Raw genomic sequence first — 18094 nt, forward strand, 5'->3', positions numbered from 1 at the left:
TTGTAAAACCCAAGTGGGGAGCAGCAAAATGCTGTAATTCAGGAGAAAATCTCCACAAGGGCTCTGGAGGGCAAAACTCCTTAAAAAGCCCAAGTTTCATCAGGATTGTGCAATGAAACTGAGAATTGTTCAGCTGCCCATCACTCAGATACAGAAGCATTTTCTTTCCTAACATCTCTCTTGGCTTGTCTAAGAGATGAGCTGGTTGGCACGGGGCTGGTGGGACCCTCCAGTCTGGTATTGATGTCCCCAAGCTCAGAAGAGGGGCTGGAGACTTGTTTGGGAGGCAAGAGGTTGGAAATGGTGGTGGAGCTCCTCAAACACCCACATGCTGTGATCAGGGCTGGAAAATGAAGTATAACCTATATAATCCTATATAATGTCTGGTAAACAGCAGGTCATTTTTGTCCTGGGAAATAGCCACAAGAGGGAGATGTGATTGGATGTGCCAAATGTATGTCTTTAATAGGCTGGAATCTTGAGAAATTGAGTATTAGCTCAGAGCTCACTAGAAATCCAGGAAAAAATTTCACCACAGGAGCCTGCAGTTTTGGGGTGACCAAGTATCTGAGCTGAATTTTGGAAATACTTCTACAGAAACAAAATTGTCCATGATGCATTTTTGCCTTAAAATCTCCCTAGACCAAACGAAAAATCGTGTTTCCTTGAGCACTGCCTGAATTACATTAACAATTTAAAGTGGGGAAATGCTGAGCTCCCCAAAACCCTGACAAAAACGGGAAGTAAAATTTTCATTTTCAGGTTGATACAAAGAAAATTTTTGATCAGTGAACCAAAAATTCCCTCATTCAGACAGCGCAGCTGTAATTATCTTGCCCTTAAGGGCCGAGTGACCGGGTGATGCTGAAGCGTTTTGGTGCTATGGAGATGGCTTGAATCTGCTTCCTGCATTCTGTGCTTGCAGTTTAAACAAAACATTTCCATTAGTCTGTCACCTTTCCCCTGTATGAGAATCATTTCTGCTAAAAATAAATCTCCTTCTTTCTCCCCTCTCTCTTTTCCCCCCTGTCCTCCACAAACCCAGACTCTGATACCAAGAGTTCTGTGGGGTTGAAGATTTAGGAAGCGCAGCCAGGGCTGTGGATACTCCCTTTAAAATCATCTTTATGCCCTTTAAATCATCTGGCTCTCGACTGTCATTGTAACAATGGGGGAAAAACTTTTTTTTTTCTCCTCTTAGAGCTCCTGTTACATAACTGCTAATACAGTATCTGGCTCCTCTTGCCATCCGTCCTTGGGGCTTTCAGACCCATTTACACACAAACAGACTAACACCCATCATCTCCAGCACAAAGAAAGGATCCTTTTGCCTCCCCAAAATAACAATCCTTCTCTGCAGGGCACTGAGTGCCAGGTTGGTGCTTAGGTTAATCTGCTTAGAACGACTAACACAGTTGTGCAAGGGTAGAAAATACCCAGTCAAGTAAATTACATCATCCAGGGAAAAGCTATTCTAAAGAAAGCTCACGCTTTATAAGCCTGAGCAAAATCCTGCTCAGGTAAACATTTACATATATTTACAAGCAGAAGCTCATTGCTTTCCTTGTGGGTAAAAATAAAAAGAAAAAAAAAAAAAGAAAAATGGGATCTTTGAAGTTTTTTGGCTAATAGAAAAACATCTAACTAAATTAATTAACTGGCCAAGATCCAGAAGGAATTAAAAACCCATTACAATTTTTCTCACATTAGTAGTACTAAGTAGGTAAAGTCCCCAATCCAGAAGAAAGGAGATCAAGGTGTTGCTTAGCATTGTGTATAAGCAATGGCACTTCCCTGGCTTTATTGGGTCTATCTTTGAAATGCTGTAATTCCTTCTGTTGTCAGACAGTATTTTAACAATCTCCATCTCTTGATGCCTCACTAAAATATTTTGTTCTCTCTTCTGTCTTAAATGCAATATGAGAAGGGGAAAAGGTGAAATTAGGGTGGACAGGGGAATTTGGAGACCATAAGCACATCTGAATTTAAATATTTAACCCCTGCTGACTTGTTTTTCACTGTCCTGTTCAGAAATATTTCAGTGTACAATCTATTGTCAGTGGCGAGGCCTGAAAAGGGCTGATGGTGACGTCCCTGGCTGCCAGCAGCTCTCTGCCTCATCTTTCCCCAGAGGAAACCCTGGAGCTTTAGCAAAATGAGGGATGGGATCAAAAGCTAAGGAAGGTTTGGTGAACCTGAGCTGTTGCCATCGTCCTGGGTCACATCCTTGGGAATTACAGCCCAGAGGACAAGCACCACAACAGTCTCAAGAAGAGTTCAGTGCCCCCACAGCCGTGTGGAAAGGCAGCAGAGGGTGTTGGGGGCAGAGCAGATCTTGGTGTCTCTGTCACATTCCCTGTCCCAGCTGCCTGACAGCCCTGGCTGTAAGGGAGTGTTCAGGGACACCTGGGCACATCACACAGGGCTCGAGCTCAGAGCACAGACCCCTGAACCCAGCCCTGGCAGCAGCAGCCCTCCCTCCACAGTGCTTTTGGTATTTCAGGAAGTTCTGCATCATGCCAGGAGCTCTGCTTCAGCTTTCTGTGGCTGCACTGAAATCTCTCCTCTAGCAAAGCTCCTTGTCGTGGTTTGAGCCTTAGATTACAGTTTGGGCCCAAATATGTAAGTGTGTCAATTGAGAATTCCCACAAAACTGAGAAAAGTAATGTAGTTGGACTAAATTCATATTTAAATAAAGTAGCTTTATTTTTTTTCCCTAAGCCCTTGTAAACTTCACCTTGATAGAAAATTGTGTTCAAATTAATATTTTCTTTTTCCTCTTCCTCCTCCTAAATTCATCTGATCAAGCCCTTGTCAATTTTAAGAACACCTCGCTAATCCATTTATACTAATTATCTTTTGGAATAATCTTATCTTATTACCTTTCCCCCACACCCCATTTCATCCTCATTTTCCTGTGGTCTTGATTCACTTTGGCTTAAAGTCCCATGAAATGAGAGCAGCCACATTGGTAACAATAAAAGGATAAGGTTTCTGCAAGGGCAATTGAGCCTTTTAGGATTTTATCTGCCTGACCATGTTGGCAAAAGGACTATTAAGCAAATGTGAAATTTAAAACTAGGTACTGTGTATGATATATTGGCTTCTACAGTGCACCCACGTGATCAGCTGGATGGGTGATTCATCATTACAAGGCTTAGCAGTGCTCCAGAGCTGGACAAGGCAGCATTAATCAGGTTCTCCACACTGACTGCCCTGCCCTGCCCTGCTCTGCTCCAGCCCAGCTCTCCTCTGCCTCTCCCTTCCCACTTATTCACCAGGTTGATCTCCCAGGTACTCCCAGATCTGGCTTCAGACCATCACTGCAGATAAACTCACCTATCCAACGGGTAAATACATCCATAGACATGTTGTGTCAGGGTGAGGGTCAGAATATCATGTCCATACCATTCTGTGAGTCACACTGAGTCCTTGTGTTCATAAGAACGAGGAAAATCCTTAATAAGTGTTATTACTATTGGTATTTAGTGACAGTCTTGTCACTGGCATAGGTGTTCCCATGTAAGGAAATATTAAATGCCCATTTAAAATCCTCAATCTATTTTTTTCTATGCTGCAAATGAGCTGATAAATGATTGGAGCCTCTTGGGATTATAACGTGAATTGACATTAAAAAAAAAGTTCCAGCTCCATCTGTTTAGGTTACATAACTCATGATCTCAAGCAATCTCAGGGGCAGGATTTTCTGCATAAATAGTACAATTTCCAGTAAGGAGATTAATGCTTCTTTGCTGGGAAAGGAAGAAATTACCAAAAAAGCTGTCATGTCAGTGGACACAAATAAATCATGTTCCAAAATACACAGAAAGACAAATTTATGTCATTTAGTCCCTCTGCCTCAGATACTCCCTCCCCACCTGTCAGAAAAAAAGTAATTTTACCACAAAATACCATTCATCCTTTAAACGCGGTCAGCTCTATTTTCCACATGTTAACTCCTTAAAAAATCAGTGCTGCTATGAACACTGTACATTTTTACAGTTTTATTCCAAGAGCTTTTTTTTTTTATATCCTGTGGCTTTCTGTGCCGGACATCAGTAAATCCAAGCACTGGGAAGTATAAAATATATTCTTATATATAAAGAGAGGCACTCAGAGCAGCTGCTATGGGGCAGCCTGGCAGCAGAGCCTGCTGTGTGTGATACAGAGAAAAGCTCTCCCCCAGCATCTGTGTTCATGCTCCTCGAAAGCACGTGAGTTTTAGGTTAAAAACACAACATTTTTGTCAGTGTGTGTGTGTGAATAGGGAGAAAACTCCTGGTTTGGCCTCTTTCTGCACACAGACAGGCGAGTGTTTCTGCAGGCAGACTGTTACCACACGTCACATCCTCCTGAGGCAAAGCTCCCATTAAAAATCTGCTGGCAGAGTGTTTGTTAAAGGAACTCACAGTGCTGGCTGTGCTGTGGCAGCGCTGCCCCACAGCCAGCACTGCACAGGATCACTGCCCCAGCCAAAATCCCCTTTGCTGCAGAGGGAACAAAAGCAGACTCCACTTGGAAAGCCCAGCTCAGGCTGGAGCTCTGTGGGTCGCTTCCCCAGCGCTGCCCTGACCTCTGCCAGGCTGTGACTCTCTCCAGAGCTCACCCTTTGTCTGCCCCTGTTTATTTTTCATTTCCTGCTGCAGCTCTTGTGTGCAACAAGGTCCCTCTTATCTTTTAACATGGACCAAGCCATGGCTACTCAGCAGATCCCAGTTTCCCCTCCCTGGTGTCTTTTCCTTGGAAAGCCAAGCGAGTCTGGTGTGTGGTTAACAGGAAATGTTGTGCTGGTGGCTCCCATCTTGCTGCTTGTGCATTACCATCCCTCTGCTGAAACCACTTCATGCCTGAGTCATGTGTTCACCATCCCTGTGCTCTTCCATTCCTTCACTCATCCCCTGTGTGCTTCAGGAGCTCAGGGACTTCCAAGGATGTCTTGGGAAATTCTTCCTCTTCCTAGGCTTGGCTATTTGCTTCTCCACCAAAATGGCATGAAAACAAATGAAGAGGCCCTCACGCTGCTCTCAAGAAGTCTCCAGGACTCTAAAATAACTCATGGTCTCCTTGTTTCACCACAGGGGAAATGACCTTGCCCATGCTGACATGCAGAAGGAACAGAGCAGCAGAGGGGGAACAGTTTGCCTGGAAGCTCCTGCGCTCAGCAGCACCAGCAAACTGAGTCAAACTCAACATGCTGTGGAGCACTGTCCCGTTCCATTCCTGGGAAACTGCTGCTTAGGACCCACCACAGCAAAACATCACAGAGAGGACTGAGAAAAACAGAGATTGTTTTGTGTATGGGGGAAATACAGTCAGTGCCTTCCTGCTGCCTGTCCTCCCCTCCTCCACGCACAGCCCCTGTGTCTGGCAGTGAGTCCCCATCTGCAGAGATTATCACACCTGCTTCCCTCCCCAGACAGTGATTTCCCATCAAAACCCCTTCACCTCAGCTTCACAAAACCCCATCCCAACTTCCCTGCACATCCAGCAGGATAAATGGAGTCACAGGTGTCCATGGCTGGTCCCCATATTCCTGGAGATAAGCTGAATATTGAAGGGAAAAGCCCTGGGTTTCCCTGTCCTGCAGCTCTGTGAGCACACTGTCAGTGCTACAGAGAGAACTGACTGAGGAGCTGGAAAATGCCATTGCATGTATGACTGACCAACATTTCCCATCATCTGAGAAGAGAAAGGACAACTTGTGGCCTGGCCAGGTGGAGAAGAGAGCAGTTGCTGGTGCAGGAGCTGCTGGGGGCAGGGACAGAGGCCAGGACCTGAACCCAGCCCCGTTTGACTCCTGCCCTGCAGAAGCTGCAGCCATTTCCTGATGGTCAAAAGGGTGATATAGCAGGACATGAACTCTGGTGTTGTTTCAGAGGGATGGATCAATACTCCTGGCATGGGAAAGTGGCCAGAGATGAGGCAGAGCCCCACTGCCATGGAGAGGGCTGGCAGCACTGTGTGGCTTGCCAGCCAGTTTACAATATGGACTTACTAATGTACTTATGCTTTAATTGCTATTTAGCAATGAGGTGTTTGGGAGGAGTTGCCCAGACAGGAGAGATTAGAGAGGGCCAACAGAAGGAGAGATGCTAATCAATGAGATGATGGACTTTCTCTGGTCTGATACGTTGGCTAACTCCAGGAAATTATTTTTTTTTTCCTCATACCCTTCCCATAAGCCAGCAAGAGCTTGGCCTGACTTCACTGATATTCAGCACTTTGAAGGTGGCCACATCCAACCCCAGGAAGTGTCTGACACTGGCCACAGCCCTGGGACCAGCAGCTGCCCCTGCTTAGCAGCACTTCTCAGGTCATTATCCATCTGCACCATTAAAGTTCTTGCACTGAGATGTGCGGTTTTATAATTTATTTAAAAAAAATAAACCAGTCGTGCTGTCTCAGACATGATTGACAGAACTCCATGACTTTCTGCACGGGGCTGCAGCAGCAATTTCTGTACCATCACATGCAGAGGCTGCAGAAACTCTGAGGTCATGCGGAAACTTTTCACATTAATGAGGGCTCCTGAACAGAATTCTGTTCTGCAAAATAAACATTGCTCCTGGGTAATTTTTGCTCATTTAGGTCACTTTCAGCCATTTCTTACCATGAGTTTGCTCAGCAGGGAAAAACAATAAAAGTTGTATGATGCAAGCTACTTGTCTTTTCTTGATGGGCTAAACACATATGAGGGACTTTTATTTGCAAAATATCTCTGTTAGGAAGGTTGTGGTTACCTCATAGCTCTGTGAATTTGGAAACTGCAAATCCCTGAGAAGCTGACTCGTTGTCTACGTGATCTAGAAGAAGTCAGTGGGCTGACAATAACCTTTGGGTTGAGCCAAGCCTACTCTGAGGGGAAAAGGGGTGGGTTTTGTTGGGTTTTATTATTGTGGCTGTTTTCTCACCTCTCTGATTTTCCACTGAGAAGCCACAGAGTCAGAGCAGGCTGCCTGTCCCTGCCTTTCCTGCAGCCCAGTGTGCTGGGGACTCCTCACATGAGCTCTGCCCCCTCCTCTGCATATACCTGTGGGCAGGAAAGGTCACACCAAGATGCCACACAAGGGGCACTGCTCAGCCAGCCAGGCTGGCTAGAGAGGAGCCTCAGATGTCTCTGAGGTGATCCCCTGAGGGATTGATTTTTGTTTGTTCATTTTCAAGCTTATATCAATTAAAAACCTTTCAAAAGTGCTCCTGTTAGAGCAGAATGGGTTCTTCCCTCTCGGAAATCCACTCTCTACTCCTGCAATTAGGCTTCTTTTCTGCTGCTTTGGGAGAAGTTGTTCAGCTGCTGGTCCTATCAATAATCCACGAGCTGCTGTGCTCAGACCTACGCTTGCTTTTACCTGGGGGAGACTGCAGCAGTGCTGCCTTCTCTCACTTTTGCATAACAGTTCCACTAAAATAAATGAGTAGTAGAGATGCTATTGCTACAATCTTCTTGCATTTTTAAAAAGAAAGCCATGAAGTGGTGATGAAATTTAACTGTTTTTGACCTTGCCGTCCAGTTTTTGATGACGTGCTTTGTTCGTGGTGAGTCAAGGGCTTCTCAACTGAAAATGAAAATTACATCACTGAATGAACTTCTTTTCTCCTTTCCAAGACAACAGGAAAACCAAAAATTGATTAGCTTGTGTGTCTCTCTCTGTTGTATGCTTGAATACCTACATGTACTAAAGGTTGCCCTGAGCAAAAGCAGTCAGCATAAACAAATTTTCATTTGGTTCTGAAAATGGTGAGGTCTGTGGTCATTTTTATCTAGATCAAGTTCCTACAAGATCTTTGTTTCCCACGCTCATGAGTTGCCTCTTACTGATGAACATTTCATTATTTAGCTCATGATCTCAGATAGCAAAGCGAGGTTTGATGCACCAACTTTGTCATTATGGTTCTGAATTTTGCTTACTCAGTTCCTTGGCAAACTCCTTCCATCCTGTGTTGACATCTTATAAACCCAGGGGTTTCCTGAGCTCTGAAATGCTGGGCTTGTTAGTTCCTACCTGAACCCTGCCAGTCTTCATTAACAGTATAGGAATGCCCCCAGCCCATTCTGTGCCTCCATTATATTACTTTTTCTGATTTTCCCACTGGTGGGCCTTGTTTCTCTGCCCTACACTTCACCCTTCCTGCACTCCACAGCATCTCTAGCTAAAGGAATGAGGAATTTGAACAAAGAAATGTCTGGAAAGCCATCAAAAGGGATGCTGGTCTCTTGCTGCTGGCTGAGGTGGGTTGCACTAAGAGAAGACACCAGGCAGAATGCTCAGATGCTGCTTTGTGGCCAAATACCTGGAGCTGCTCAGTCACTGCCCATCCTCAGCTCTTACTTGGCTTAGCTTTTTGTGACAGGAGTTGCTCTGAAAAGTACCTATTACACCTTTCCTAAGTGGAGAACTCAGTCTCTCTTCCAAAGGACCACATCCACAGACTATTTATGTATCTGGGTGCAACTGGTTTTTATCTCAGCTGCCTGGATACCTTTGCATATCTGGACCTGAGTGTTTTGTCTGTGGTTGTGCAGGAAGTCTATGGTAAGCAGAGAAGTGAAAACACAACGCAAGCTAAAGCTGTAACTACCTGTGCCACTCTTCCCTTTGTTGGGAATTTTTTGGGAGCTGGATAAGATCTCAGCTGTGAATAACAGCAACATGTTGCCTCTGCATTTTAATATTTGGCTTTAAAATAAGACTCCATATTGTTGCAGTGAATGATGCCTATTGATTATCCTCTCAGAAGCTGGAGAGCTCCTTTCAGCTGGCACTGCTGTGGCTGAAAGCCAGCGCTGCAATTGATCATTTAATTAACTGGAAGAAAATTAAAGGAACTGTAATCTGTGTCTCAGCTCTGTTGTTATCAAGCTGGCAAAGTGCTTATTTCTGCCTAGAGCAACGATCAGCTCCTTGACCCTGTGATTTAGAAACACAGGTTTAGGCATCCCCCCTCACCTACCCACCTGGATTTCTGCAAGGCAGGCGCTGGATCCTTCCTCCATGTTCTTGTGCTTCCCAGATTCTTCAGGGGTACCTGACCTCTCACTGGGCTGGATTAGCAAAACCCACCTCTCACCTCCTCCATGAAGATTAATGTGAAGAACTAAGAAGGTTCTAGATTAATTGGTGGAAAATCTGGAAAGTCTGCCATAAAAATAGCTGTACTATAGAAGTCATTTATTTAGAGGCTGAAGTGAGAACATGGGAGCTCTTGAGTTCAACATTTCCTTAAAGAGATTGGGATATTGATTTTTATTTTGCTACCTCAAATAAGTAAGAGGGAACTGTGTGTTTGAGAGAGAAATTACTGGTCCTGAAAATTTGGCAAGCTCTTAAAACTTTGGCTTAAACAAGCAACTTGAGTGGTCTGTGAACACAGAGAGGGAAAAAAGAAAGATGTAAGAAGGCATTGTTTTAACAATTGTGTTGCCATATCAAGAGAATAAAGACTGCTGCTTCCAACTTGTCTTTGCATGCCCAAGTAGTATGTTAATTACCTCGTTCCCCCATAAATGCCTACAGTCCTCCAAAAGGCATGTTAAAACAGACATAGTCATTAAAGCTTGCACTGCATTTTCTAATGTGTTGCTGGGAAAACAAACAAACAAACAAATAAAACCTCAAGCTCTTTGTCTTTTAGCTAGATCCAAGTTGGGGAAATGCTAGGCAGAAACACTTAAGAAACTGAATAATTGGAAAGAAAGTGTGTTTTAATGTCAAAACAGGAAAAAAACCCCAGTCAGGATTTGAAACCTTTTTATTGGATCAGGTAAAAGAGCCTGGTCACCTTTACATTTTCATTACAACTGCAGCCCATTTAATTTCACCTTTCAATTTATTTCGGACTCTTTCTTGCTCTGTGTGAGAAACTTGTGGTCTGGGCTGTAAAGTAACAAAGGGCTTCATAGGAGAGATGAAAAGGATCAAAAGAAGGAAAAAGCAGCCTCTTTCTGAATGTTCCTGTGGATCATAACTAGCTGTAGGAGTCAGAAATCTGCATGAAATCAAAACCACTCCTTCTGAGAAAGGCACATTCCCTCTGCTCTGGGTTGTAAGTTATGCAAAGACTGTCACCCCATTCACGCTGCTGCTGGCTGCTCATCTGGCTTCCCTTCCCTGTCCTCCAAATGTTTCACTTGTGTTTATAGTGCCTTCAAAAGGGAAGCAATGCAGAGAAGAAAGTAAAACTAGCCTGGTAGGTCTGAGGTGTTGTGTGGTGATTGGCATATGGGGAGTGTCCTGCTGGCTCCAGAGATGTGGGTTAAGAGCCCTTTGTTGGTCACAAGGAGAACCAGCCGGTGTCCTGCTTCCCAGTGATGACAGACTGCGCTGCCTGGTCACCACAGCCTCACAAGAAAGCTGTGCTTGGAGTGTGTGAGCAGAGCAGAGGAGGAAAAGGAGGTGTTTGTGTCTCCATCTCACACAGTGAGGCTGGTGGCCATGAAAACAGCGCTTGGTAAGCTCAGGAGTACTCGGGATCACACCAAGGAACACCAAACCCACTCTTCAGGCACTCTGAGTGCCCAAATCTCTTTTGCCTGTTTTGGTGAGAGGATTTAAACACAGCTCCTTCATGTCCCCAAGTGTTCCTCTGGAAACTGCAGTTAAGGGGCTAAATTGAAACAGCTCCTGGAGGAGAGAAAAAGGGAAGCTTTGACCAAGTTGTTGCCAAATCTTGCTCTGAGCTGGACAGGACAGAGGCTGAAGAAGCATCTCTGACCTCCAAGAGAGCACTTCATGCCCCAGACCCCAGCTGCTCTTTCCAAGTCCTATTGGTGTGCTTTGCTGCAGGGTGGAGCTGCCAGACAGGGATCCTGAGCACAGACATATCTTGAAAGCCAAAATCTGCACCTGGCTTTGACAAGGTCCTTTTTTCCCATATTTACATTGTGGTTGACTCAGTTGCTCCCTCCTCAGCTGGTTCCTGACAGCTCCAGATCTGCCAGTTCTCTGCATGGAGAGCTGGACTTTGTGCACAGCATGCAGTGGATTCCTCCACTTAGCACTGTGGCACAGGATTGCAGCACTGAAAATAGAAAGGCTTTCTCTAAGTGAGTTGTGTAGAATCCTACAAGAAGCCTGGAACCAAACTTTGGCCCCCAGAGTCTTTGTTCAGGGCTTTGACCACAAACCCATCTCTTCTGTAAGGACAATTTTAAAATTCCATGCTGGTTTTTGTCCACAACAGGAAAACCACTGCATAACTGGCAGTATCTGCTCAGGAGGGACCTGGGATAGGCAGGACGCAGCCAGCTGGTGAAACTGCACAGTTAGCCTGCTGAGTGTCTGCTTGCCTTACAATTTCATCTGTTGAACTCTTTTCATGGGTAGAAAATCCTTCCCCAAATCTAATTGCACTGAATTGGACATAGTGCTTTTATTACACTGCAGAATTTGCTGCCGTATTGGGGTACCTGTGCAGAAACAACAGTACAGAGAATATTTCCAAATGCCCAAGGGTACACTGACCCAAGCAGGCTTTAAGATATGGTCCTAGTTTAAAAGATGAGGATTGTGCAGATGCAAAATAAAGAATAAACAAGATCTTGGCACAAGAAGGAGAGAAGAAGCACTGAGGTTAGAAAAGACCAGAGGAAACAACAGTTGCCAAAGGGAGATTGTGTCTCCCATCACGTACTCTCACTTCAGACAATATTTCATATTTGAGAAACAGCAGCATTAGGTTTCCAATTCCAATGGTTTGACTTAAATTTGATTCAAATTTCAGTTCATTTTTCTATTGTGAAATGAGCTGACCACCAGAACTCTCAGGTTCTTGCACTGTCACAGAGCCCTGGGTCTGCACAGCATTTGAGACCTCGTGGCATTCCTCTGTCAACTCAATACTTCACAGTGGTGCTGTGAGAAAGACAGGTTTTTAGGTCAAATATTGATAGACTAGAATGTACCCTTCATTATAGCTCAATTACTGAACCAATGAGTGTTAATTCCCTACATGTAGGAGGCTGTACAATGAAGCAAAAGCCAGGAAAGCCAGAGCTGAGGGCAGGTTGGTTGTGATGTGAGCTGCCAGCTCCAGAGAGATAAACGGAGCTTCTCTTTAACCCCTCTGCCCACCCCGGTGAGTCCCTGCTCAGAAATGGTGAGCGTTCTTGGGAGGTAAGATGCCTTAATAAAATTAATCCCTGATTTCCTCCCACCGAAGTCTGAAGTCATTGATGGGGATGCATTAGGATCCTGAGGATAAATGCCTACAGACACCTGGCTCATCAGCAAACAGATCCGAAGGCACAGGCAGGAGCACTTCTGGCATCCTCACCCCGGCTGGTTCTGCTGCCGCTGTCCGAGCCGAGCCGTTTGCTGACTCATCAGCTTGTGCATCTGCCCTAATTAGTCATATGCAAACACCATTGTGTTCAGGAAGTTCTCTAACGTAAGCGTGGGTATGAACTTAGAGCAGCAATAAAGGTCAAGAAAAATGACTAAGGCATCATATACTGTAACAAGGTTCTGTTATCAGCCACTAGGAAAGCGGGAAAGAAAGTGTATTGCAGACTTTTAGAGGAGTGACGCAAAAGTTTAATAAAGGGAAGGATGTGTGTGAGGGAGAGAGCATTTGCTTAACATCTCTGAAGAGCTGCTGCAGTATGAAATACTTAATTGCAGAACAAGTTTCCACTAATACCCTTCTGAAACACAGCTGGGTTTTGTTCTTTAAAAGCATTATTCTTTATTATGAGCTCAGGGTAAGCATGTTTGGCATGAAAGAAATGTATCTCGTAAGGAGACCACAACACTTACTCACAGATCCCCAGACAGTTCATGCTGGGAAGTCTGATATCTTTGAAGAATCATTTGAGCAGCAGTAGCAAAGTGTAGACTGGATTTTTCTCCAGTGACTTTTCCTCAGGGGTCACTAACACATCTCGAGCTGCTGTGTCCACGTGATTTGAAGTGAGCAATGCACAAGTGAGTCCTAAGACATCCATGCTTATAGGCACTAAAATTGTCATTCAAAGACTGACAAGATATAAAATAAAGTTTTATTGGGTAGGGTAAGGCGGTTTCTGTAGGTTACAACTGGGCAGTCTCTGGTCCAGACTGCATCAAGTGCCTCTTGGTCTTTGAAGGGCACTGAGATTGCAGTCAAAGTAAAGATGAGGCTTTCACTTTCAGCTGTGCCAGGCTCACCAGGAACCACTTCAAACTCAATCTGAGAGATCAGAGAAGCTTCAAGGGCTGCTCTGAGTTGCACCAGCCTCCTCTAAGGCATGGCAAGTACCTCTGCTATCACCACTTCACTACCAAAACTCCCCAGATGCCTTCCAGGGGCTCTGATGGGGAAGGTGGCACTGAGCTGGCCTTGTCATTTCTGCACCCACCGGGAGATCCCTCCCCACTTAACCAGAAAATTCCCTAGGGGCTGTTATGGTGACTCTGTGAACAGACTGAAAAACTGCACAGCTGCAGTGCACAACTGAACTTCTTCCTATGTTGAGCTGCCTAAACCTCATTTTGAAAGATAAAGTTGTCTGTGAGCCCTTGGGGAGGGCATCTTGATACTTATGCAAGACACTTGAGCTTGGCTCTTGCTTAGATTGTTTTTCTTCTCGAGGCTCCACTGAGCACAGAACAACAGAAATATCAGTAGTTCACAGCCACGCTGCCACCGGCTATTGTGTTGTCACAGCTCATAAGTAAAGTAGAACTGGGCTTGGTCCGTGTTTGGATGGAAAACCTTGAAGGAATAAAAGGAGGCAGAAGCACCTGTGCCTCTTCTGTGTATCTAACTGCTGTGGGCAGAAGCAATCCATTTCATACAGGAACTCCTTGTGATTGCTAACAAATGTCACAGTCACTGCTTTTTCTTCTGCTAAATAGAAAAACAAACAACCCCCCCAAACACAGAACACCCATGACTGTATGCCAAAAACAACTGCTTGTTACCTGGAAGCTGAAAATCCACAGCAGAAGTGTTAGGAAGGTGCAGTACTGAAAGACCATCACTTTGCCCTGCAGGTGTTTCTTATGTCACCACACATGCACACAGCAGCTAAAGAATGTCACTTATGCCTGTCAAAGCTGCTTTTTTTTAAAGGTATCATTACTGCTGAGCTGCAAACTGAGTAGTCTCGTAAGGTTCAGCTCCAGATGGTCATTTGAAGTCCTTGCTAGTGGGAGCCCACAAAATGCAAAGGAACCCCTGAGCTCTGTGGGGTCACTCCAGGTGGAACTGTGCCTTTCCTGCCTCCCTAGAGTGCTCACGCACACGACCCTGAGCTAAGGGTGCAGAGACAAGGCTTTTAACTTTAAATGTGAGGGCTCTGCCCCCAGTTTTCCTCTCCTTGCTCCCTCACGGCTGTATCCTGGCTCCTAATCCAAGAGGCCATGGTGTTCAGTGCCCAGGTGTTCCCTGTCCAGCCTCTCCTGCTGAGCCTCCAAGGTTAGCAGGAGACCCTGGGGCTCTCAGATGAGCAGTGCCTGAGGCCAGGCTTGCCATGGGGGGAGCAGGGAGAGGAAAATTGGATGCAGGCAGTGGGATGATGGCATTGGATGTGTGCCAGCCTGGGTGGGTAGCAGGGAAGGCAGAGGGGTCAGCAGTGCCCCGGTACAGCCCTGGTCCAGCCTCTTGGCTCTGCTGTCGGGTTTGGGAAGTTGTAAAACTTGCTCGAAATGTGCTTAATTACCTGTCGGGTCCCCTTCTGGGCTGCCCGGCCGTGGAGCTGACTGTTCCCTTTAATTAATGTGAGGTTCTGAACCCTTTAACTGGAAATGGGCTGGAATACATGTCCTGTGAGGAGTGGCTGCGGGAGCTGGGTTTGCTTCGTCTGGAGAAGAGGAAGCTCAGGAGAGGCTTCATCACTGTCTAAAACTCACAGAGAAGAGGTTGTAGGGAGGTCTCTGCTGTCGTGGCTGCAGTGAGAGGACAGGAGGACATGCCCTTAAGGCAAGACAGGGGACATTCAGATTAGAATAAAAAATGAAAATAAAAATTTCACTGTTAGGGTGGCCAGGCATTGGAACAGGCTGTGTGGGATTCACCGGACCTGGAGATGTTTAAGAGGCGCTGGGAGATGTGGTTTAGGGGCTAGAGGAGCAGTGCCAGGTGAATGCTTGGACTGGATGACCTTAAAGGTCTCTTCCAACCTCGAAGATTCCATGAGACTAAACGTCCTGGGTTTTCATTGTACTACGATACCTTTGGGAGAGGCAGCGGAGACAGGGACTGAACAAAGTTATGCGAGAAATGAAAAGAAAAGGAAATAAAGGACTAACTCGTCGCACCGTGCCCACGGGGGTGCGATTTGTGGCAGGATACGCTCGGCGCGGCAGCGAGCGGGCCGAGCGGGGATGGTGTGGGGATGGTGTGGGGCCATGCCGGGTGAACCCCGCCGGCGGGCGGGCGTTGTGGGGCCGGTGTGGGGCCGGCCGGGCCCGGGCCCGCCCCGCACGCAGCGCCGCACGTGAGGCGGCGGCCCCCGCCCAGCTGAGCGCTCAGCTGACCCCGCGCGCAGGGGCCGGGCCGCGCCGCCGCTCCTCACTGGCGCAGCGCGGGCCCCGCGCCGCCCCCGCCGCCGCTGCCGCGCCCGCACCTCCCGCAGCCTGTGCCCCGATGCTCTGAGCCCGCGCGGCCCCAGACCCGGCCAGCGCCGCCATCTCCCCGCGCCCCGTGGCGCCCATCGGAGCCGCGGCCGCCTCGCATCCAGGGAGCCGGCGGGAGGAGAAGCCATCCCGCCGCCATGGACAGCCCCGGCGGCGTCACCGACAAGAAGAGGTACCGATGCCGCGCCGCCCGCCCCCCGCCTCCCCCCCGCTCGCTGCTGCCGGCCCCCGCCGGCCTCCACTTTGTTACCGCGGCCCCCTCCTCGCCCTCTTCCCCGCTGCCCTCCCCCTGCTCCCCCGGCCCGCGGAGCGCTCCGCTCTTCCATTGCTCCTTCTCCTTCTCGTCCACGTCGCCATTTTGTCGGCGGGGGGAGCGGGCCGGGGCTCGGGGCTGGCGGCGGGGCCGGGGGCGAAGCGCTCGGTGTGGGCCGCGGTGCCGGGAGCGAGCCGGGGGCTGCTCCGCTCCGGGGAATGAGCGGGCACGGATTGATCGTGCTCGGCGCGCTCCGAGCCCGCCGTGCCCCGGCTTTGTGCGGAAAAGGGCCGGCTCGCAATCTGGAGATATAAAGATTTAAAAAATCCCCAAAAGCCGCGTTGGGGAGGTGTAAGGGGAGTGTGGGGGGGGTGGCGGGTGGACAATGTGAGTTGAGGAGTATGAATAATTCACCGAGGATTGTAAGCGCAAATTAGGGGAAGGTGGGGGGGAATAAAAGCCTTAAAAGCCTTTGTTAGGCGGTGAAGTTTAAGGAGCCGGGGGGCTCGGGTGAGCAGGTCCCGGCGGTGGGGCTTTGTGGGGGGATTAATCGCCGTATTCGCCATCTGCAGAAGGTTTGTTGATATGGATATCGATACCTTTTCTCGGCGTTTAATTATTCGAGATGAGCTCTGCCTGCCCTTCTATCCAAGGGTCATCTGAGCAGGTTAAGCGCCCTGAGTGTTACAGCGTGTAAGTTGTGCCGGGAAGGAGCCTGGCCGGCTTGTAAAATGGATGGTGAGCTTTGTGCTGAGCTGGGAGGAGGGACCGGGACAGCACCGGCTCCTCGAGCCCTGGCCGCGCTGGGATGGGGCACCAGCGGCTCTCGGTGCGCTGAAATCCCAACAGGGATGGCACTCAGCCTTTGGCTTCTCTGCTCCGAGCTGATGGCTCTTGAGAAGCCCGGGAGAAAATGTTGCAACCAAAATGATTAATCCATGCTTTGCTCTGCTGCCCTAATTTAGTGGCAGGTCTAGGAAGGGGTTTGAGACTTGAGTTCTTTACTGATACTTTTTTTTGTTGCTTATTGGGGGTTTTTGTTTCTTTTTTTCTTTTTTTTTTTTTTTCTTCTTTTGCCCTTGAGCATTTGTTATTTTTTACTTACCGTTCTGCCCCGCTGGAGGACTTTTTCTTTTTTTTTGCAATTTCCTTATCCTGGATGTAATCTGCTTTCTTGAGAATGCAAGAATCAGTATGCAAAGCTTATCCTTCCTTCCTAAAGGCAGGGCTTAAGAATGAGAATTTGCTCTTTTCTGTTTCCTGCACACAAGGTTCAAAGTTGGGAACATGTCTTATAAAAGAATATTCAGATTGCTGCTGTTGTGGGGTTTTAATGGAAAACATAAAGCTGTGTCTGTGGTGCATTCATCCTTGGGGCTGTGGATGTGCAGTTGAGTGGAGATGGCTAAGCAAAAAAGGAAGGATATGAGCTCAGCAGAGAACTTCATGGAAATATTAAGCATTTCTCAAAAACCTGGGTTGTTTTTGAAGGGTTTAGGATTGATAGCATTCATATTCAGAATACCTTGAAGGGAGAAGTCCTTTATGTCCTGTTCTTTATCACCTTTGATGATAAAACTTTGGCTAATTGTATATACAGTACACCTCAATTTTGGCATGGGTTAAGATCCTTTTATTCCTTGCCTCTCCCTCTGCTTGTGTGTGGATAGTGTTTATCTCTTGATAGTTAATGTAAAGCTTGTTGTTTACTTAATTATGTGCTATGAGAGTCAGAAAATATGGAATTTTACCAAGTTTATGTCTCAATCTTTGAAGTGAAATTTAGCTATCGCAGTATCTGGAGGTGTGGATTTTTATACTGATCTGTTGAGTCCATTTTCTGATGTGATTCCAAGCGTCTTATATATGTTCAGGGGTCAAGATTCCCTAAGAAATCAAGTCTCAGTGCCATGATTAGATATTGAATTATTTGGGTTTTAGCCATTCTTCAGTAGTTGTATCACTTTGATGTGCTCCTGGGTTTTCCCCCAGGTGCTGCAAGGACAGCGTTTCAGTGCATGGAGTGGGTGAAACAGAATTGTTTAGAGCTTTGTTTGCTCATCGGCTCTCACTTGAGCCAAACTGAAGGCTTTTGGTGAGAAGTAGGAGCTTTTTCCCAATGTTCTTTTAACAAACTCCAGCGTGCAGATGGCTGATGCAATGAAAAGCTTTTCCTCAGGTCTGTGCTATGATATTCACTATTAGCTGAGGAATTCTGGTGCCTTTTTCAGTCAATGAGCCATTTAGGGTTATGGGTTAGTCGTTACTTTTGTAGCGCCTTGCA

General features: G+C 46.9%; 1 protein-coding gene across 1 annotated transcript in view; it reads left to right on the forward strand.

Annotated features, from left to right (window-relative positions):
- Positions 1 to 15567: 15567 nt before the first annotated feature.
- Positions 15568 to 18094, forward strand: part of HIF1A (hypoxia inducible factor 1 subunit alpha) — a 33893-nt gene continuing 31366 nt past the window's right edge. Inside the window, exon 1 of the mRNA XM_033061458.1 lies at positions 15568 to 15729. Within this exon, the coding sequence (XP_032917349.1) occupies positions 15695 to 15729 (35 nt within the window). The 5' untranslated portion in view covers positions 15568 to 15694. The remainder of the gene's footprint in view (positions 15730 to 18094) is intronic.

The sequence above is a fragment of the Catharus ustulatus genome, chromosome 6, assembly GCF_009819885.2.
Source record: "Catharus ustulatus isolate bCatUst1 chromosome 6, bCatUst1.pri.v2, whole genome shotgun sequence".
Taxonomy (NCBI): domain Eukaryota; kingdom Metazoa; phylum Chordata; class Aves; order Passeriformes; family Turdidae; genus Catharus; species Catharus ustulatus.